This window comes from Corylus avellana, chromosome ca5 (genome assembly GCF_901000735.1).
Source record: "Corylus avellana chromosome ca5, CavTom2PMs-1.0".
NCBI lineage: Eukaryota > Viridiplantae > Streptophyta > Magnoliopsida > Fagales > Betulaceae > Corylus > Corylus avellana.
Window position 1 is genome coordinate 23881665 of NC_081545.1, and position 5738 is coordinate 23887402.

The window sequence follows — 5738 nt, forward strand, 5'->3', positions numbered from 1 at the left end:
AAAAAAAAAAACATTGTCATTTTTATGCTATTTGGTTTCCACCGTTGCTTTTTAAGTCTACTTTGATGACTTCCTCATCACCTATATCCTCCTCCACAATTAGTTTCTAACTTGTTTACAATTTGCTGACACATGCCAAAATGTGATTAAAGCCATGTCAATTATTAAAAAAAATATTTAACACTCTCTAACCATATTCTAACACATATCAACAAGTTGTCAAAGAATTATAAATCAGTCGTAAGTTTTGCATTTTCGAAACAACTTTAAAGAAGAGAGACCAAGGTCGCATAACTTTGAGAAAGAGAGGTTAACTCAAATGCTAGAAAGGAGAAGAAAATGACCTAGAGGTAAGAACCTCGAGTAATGTTAGAATTATAACTTTTTTGAAATTCAAATACCTTTTTAGGCTGTGCTCCTCTCACGGTTTCCCCATTTCAATAAAAAAAATAAAAATAAAAATAAAGGAAAACTTCACTTTAAAAGAAAAACTCTCAATTTACGCATATAAACTTTCAGTTTCAATTAATTTATCCCATTCAGTTAGTTTTAGCCGTTAACTTCTAACGAAAATGCCTAAAAAGACCAAAATACCCTTCAATTTCTTTTTTCTTTTTAATTTTTTTAAAAAATTAATTTAAAATTAAGGATAAATTTAAAATTTTATAAAAAAGTCGGGGGTATAAACGTTATTTTATCATTTTTAAAGTTTTAAATCTGACGGAGGGGTAAATTGATGGAAATTGAAAGTTTATAGGTTAAATTGAAAGTTTTTGAAATTTAGGAGAGTTTTCTTAATACATGCGGTAATTCAGAGGTTTAAAATAAAGTTTTTCCTAAATAAAAAAATAAAAAAAAGTTAGGCTGTTCTTACATTTGGGCCTCAAAATTTAAATTAGGCCCCTGGCCGCTAAACAGCCCAATAAAACTCTCTCTCCAATGTATAGTTCAGTATTTATATTTTGGGTCACAAAATGTAAATTAGGGCCTTGGCCCTTTATAGAGCCCAAAAAATATGAAGGACATGTCTGGGCCTAAACCAAACCAATTTTTTATTTTCTCACCCGCAGAACACGCAGGCACAGTCCACACCCCCACAAACAAGCTCACTTAAAACAAGATCAAAGCTTTTCCTTTTTGGTAGAGGGTTTTGGTTTTGCATACGAAATACAAGAGAGGGAAAAGTTTCTTCCGCAATCAACAATGGCCGACGAAGATTACAATGAATTGGACATGGGGTTCTCTCTCTCTCTCTCTCTCTCTCTCTCTCTCTCTCTATATATATATATATATATATATATATATATATATACTGTTTTGTAAAGAGTGAGGGTTTTATATTGTTTTGTGTTTTCGGCGTTTGATTCGTATTTCTTTAAGCTCCGTTTGGTTTCTGACCAAAGATGGGATAGAAAGGGAAACAAAATCCCTATTCTTTCTTTTCTTATCGTTTTGCATTCGAGAAAACAATGCCTCCACTAAAGCAGAACCTAAAACAATTATTTTCAAACATTAATAAACAATAAATATCTCATGGTTTGAGTTTTCTCACCAACCAAACAGTGTGTAACTGGATAATCATTGGGTTCTCTGAGCTCTCTCTCTCTAATTTTTTTGTGGGTTTTTCTGTGGGAATTCCTAATTTTTCCGTTTTTAGTTTGTCGCTTTATTATTGTTACTGATTGAACACATACAGTGATGCCTTCCACTTCGGATGCCTTCACATACATGGATATAGCTTTATAGCTTTTAAATGCCTATAGCTTAGCTATGTCCGTGATCTGACTGGAATTCTTAGCAATTTGCAGATATGGAGGCTTTAGGATTTATCATGGTGTAAAACATGCTGGTTGAATAATAGGCTGATTATGGATCTTGCTTGGCTGTTTCCAAAGTGTTTTGACGGAAACTGTCTAGTCACGGAAGCAACCTTGCATCAGTACTTGACGAGAAATGTTAGATTTCATTTTTGACTAGAGACAAACTTTCTACTAGTAGCTAAATTTCATAGGGAGTATTTAGGTACAGTTCAATTCAAGATCAGTTTGTGATTATTTAGACAGTGCTTAGCTGAAGCACGGCTTGGAGTTCAGTGTAGCCAAAAGACGTGCTACAAATAGCTGCAATTTCCAAAAATTCATCAAAGTTTGTTTGACTGTTATATTTGATGATGTCTTCAACGCATGTGGTCATTATTTGAAGGCAATCTAAGAGAAGTTCTACTTGGTTTGAAGCAAACAAATCCCCACATGTTCTATAGTTTTTAGGTTTCAACTCTTACCATAAAAATTTCAAGTCCTTCAGAGCTGTTGGATGAGGCTTCAATTGATGTGATGGTGTTGATGGCTTGTTATTATTATCATTGAAGTAATGCATTTTATGAAATGAACATCAAAATACTGACATTACCTTAGAGAGGTATTGCCTGTATTAAAATTTTCTTTTATCAAGTTTCTTTCTCCTGATGAAGACCAACTTCATTGATTTTCTCTCCTTCATATGAAACTCATTAAGAAACTATTAGTTTAATAGAAAGAGAGTGAGTGAGAGTAGGAGAGAAAAATTGAATAAATAAATAAATAAATAAAGAAGTATGCCCTGTATTCAGGAGATAGCTGCTAGTTTAATGAAGCATGAGTTTAAAGTATCCGTGCTTCTGAGTACGTGCTTGCCTCTCATTGAAGCTAATCCATTTCCTATATTACCTGCATCTTGCTTGCTAGGAGTTGCATTTGTTCATCTAAGACATGAGAAATCTTTAGGTTCAGTTATAGACCATAAGGAATTGATGATGAATGTTACAGTGGTTTGTAAATTCAAAGGATTTCTGCGTTATGTTAATGCTCGATGTTAAGAGTAACTGTCTTAAGCTCAGATAATGGAAGCAGCACAAATCCTTGAAAATGATTGTATGATTTTTTGTAGAGAAGCTTGACCTATGATGCAGCTTTCTCTGTAAGTCAACAGTTGATCCAGCAAACAAAGGTCGTTAGCTAAACAGTGCCATTGTTGCAGCAGTTCTTACTTTTTTTTTTTTTTCCAGTCTGCCATTGCTGCAGTAGTGGTTACTGTGTTTGGGGTCCAGATATTAGCCTTTATTCCATTAGCCATTTGCATTGGACTTAACCTGCTTCCTTCTAGCTATCTCATGTAGAGATTGGTCCTCCAAAATCAGATTACACTGGTGTATTCGTTGTCGATGATATTCTCTATTCGTTACAATTTTCAAGCCTTTGAACCTTAATCTTGGTTGCCAGTTCCCCATTTGGAAATAGAAAACAATAGCATCTTGCTTAACATACAAAATTTTGATAAACTTTTGCAGTTTCTTTTTAAATAGGAACATGCACTTTCCATTGATATAGACCTCAACCATGAGACAAAGACATCAAGACCAGAACGCATCATACACTGCATTCTCCTCCTACCATCATAACCAAAAGCTTTCAATGGTTTTGCACTTTGCTTCTACTGCAGATACTTTAAAGTATATACTCCAAAATAAATACGCAGCAAACCTTTCAGTGTTTTTCTTTCCATTTGCTTTTCCAGGTTATGTTCACAGAGTAGTTAGGTGAGCAATAAAGTTTGGTTCAATGCCCTGTGATGATAGGAGCTCTTTTCTTGGCCTTGTCATGCCTTTTGGGCTTGCATAGGAGTTCCTAGGCCTAATCATATCCTTTGATAAGTAGGGATATGATGGTGACCAAGCATCCCAATAATTGGTTTTATATTCCAAAAGTTTAAAAACCTAGAAATTGGAACCTGTTGTACTACATCAACTTGTAGTTCCAATATAGGTCATACATTGTAAAAACGTGACTGTCTAATGAAAATTTTTGATGGGTTTGGATTGCAGCATATAAGATATGGATGATGACTCAATTGTCTTTTTCCCTAGAATACTAAATAGGTTCATTGAAATCATTGTTACTTGAATTATTTATGTGCGTATGTTTATGCTTGTGCATAGGGAGCTAGAATATTTGATTCTAGAGCTGTATATTTTCAATAAACTTCTTAAAATGTGCCTTACGAAATGTTTGGCTGCAGATATGAGGATGAACCAGCGGAGCCTGAGATTGAAGTAAGGAATCATTTTTGCTTCCTGGAAGAATCTGATGAACTGAATATTATGCCCCACTTTAAAAACGGTTGATTAACATATTGGCTGAATGATGGACAGGAAGGTGCTGAGGAAGATGTAGAGAACCCTAACAATGAAGACGTTACTGGAGAACCCCTTGAAACTGAGGATAAAGAACAGCAGCAACCGGTAGAACGTCCTCGTAAGACCTCAAAGTATATGACAAAGTATGAGCGTGCCAGAATCTTGGGTACCCGCGCTCTCCAAATAAGGTTTTCTTTTCCTAACCTATCAATCTGCTGTCAACTTATGTTGATTCCTTAACATGATATCATTTTCCTTCTTGGTGAGCAGCATGAATGCGCCTGTGATGGTTGAGTTGGAGGGTGAAACTGACCCACTTGAGGTTAGATTATTTAACAGCTATCTGGTGGCACTTTCCTAAAAAAGCTTTGTTTGATGAAATTTTAAAAGCAGATCCTTCATCTCGTTCTTTCATCTTATATGCATGCAACCAGACATTTATCAGGCTGGATAACTCTTGATGAACCCATGGTTTGCAGCATTCAGATAATTGAACCTCATCTCTTTAACCTGTTAAGGCTTGATATGCATAAAGTTGACATTGTAGCTTTTATTGGCTAACTGTTGATTCTCCATCACTTTTTTTTTTGGGGTCAAGAATGAGTCCAAGAAGATCTCTTTTTGATATGAAACAAAATAGCATATCTATATTAAACTTTGCAGTTAGCAAAATTTTCTGCCAGTATTCCACTATTCTTATTCGACAAGCCAATGCCTAGAATAGGTCCAAGAAATCCTCTTTTTGATTTGAAACAAAATAGTGGTATCTATATTGGACTTTGCATTTAACAAAAGTATCTAATAGTATTCCACCATTCTTATTTGATAAACCAATGTGCGTCTAGAGTAGGTCCACTTTAATAGGATGATGAAAGTGGAGTTTGTAGATACGAATGGTGAAATCTTTCATGCAATAATTCTTTTATCTGATCCATTGTATTTCTCTGTGGTATTGAAAGCATTTAGTGACATCTCATTTATCCAACCTTTTCAGATTGCAATGAAGGAGCTTCGGGAGCGGAAGATACCCTTCACCATTCGCCGCTACCTGCCTGATGGAAGGTAAGGTTCTCAAGTTCAAGTTTCCACTTCTTTTTTTTTTTTTTCCTGGTTTAGTGGAAATTTGCCTCTTCAATGGTTCTTCTGATACATGTTTTTTTTTTGTTCTTTTCTTCTTTGTTTCCATGAATTTTTCCAGTTATGAAGACTGGGGAGTCGATGAATTGATTGTGGAAGACTCATGGAAGAGGCAAGTGGGGGGTGATTGATCTGCTTTTGTATTATTAGTATTATTAATGGACTCTGGAAGTTCTGTATGTTTTGAACTGAAACCTTGTAGCTCCCTTCTTAGTCCAAAAAAAGAAAAGAAAAGAGGAGAATCGAAACTTTTTAACTTGTTGATTGTAAATTGTAATCCTATGCGCTTAGTCGTGAACGCACATTTAATGGTTGCTAGTATGTTATGTTATTGACTTGACTTTTTGTTATTTGGTGTTTATATATAGATGCACTTTCCCTCTGTATGTCTGTATATGTAGCTTGCGAAGATCTAGAGAAAAGATATTCT

At 34.9% G+C, this 5738-nt stretch overlaps 1 protein-coding gene across 1 annotated transcript; it reads left to right on the forward strand.

Annotated features, from left to right (window-relative positions):
- Positions 1-1098: 1098 nt before the first annotated feature.
- On the forward strand, positions 1099-5658 carry LOC132181323 (DNA-directed RNA polymerases II, IV and V subunit 6A). The gene is made up of 6 exons (XM_059594497.1): positions 1099-1238; positions 4054-4087; positions 4187-4359; positions 4442-4493; positions 5166-5233; positions 5370-5658. Exons 1-6 carry the CDS (start codon positions 1204-1206, stop codon positions 5437-5439), a joined length of 432 nt encoding a protein of 143 aa, XP_059450480.1. The 5' UTR covers positions 1099-1203; the 3' UTR covers positions 5440-5658.
- The last annotated feature ends 80 nt before the right edge of the window (positions 5659-5738 follow it).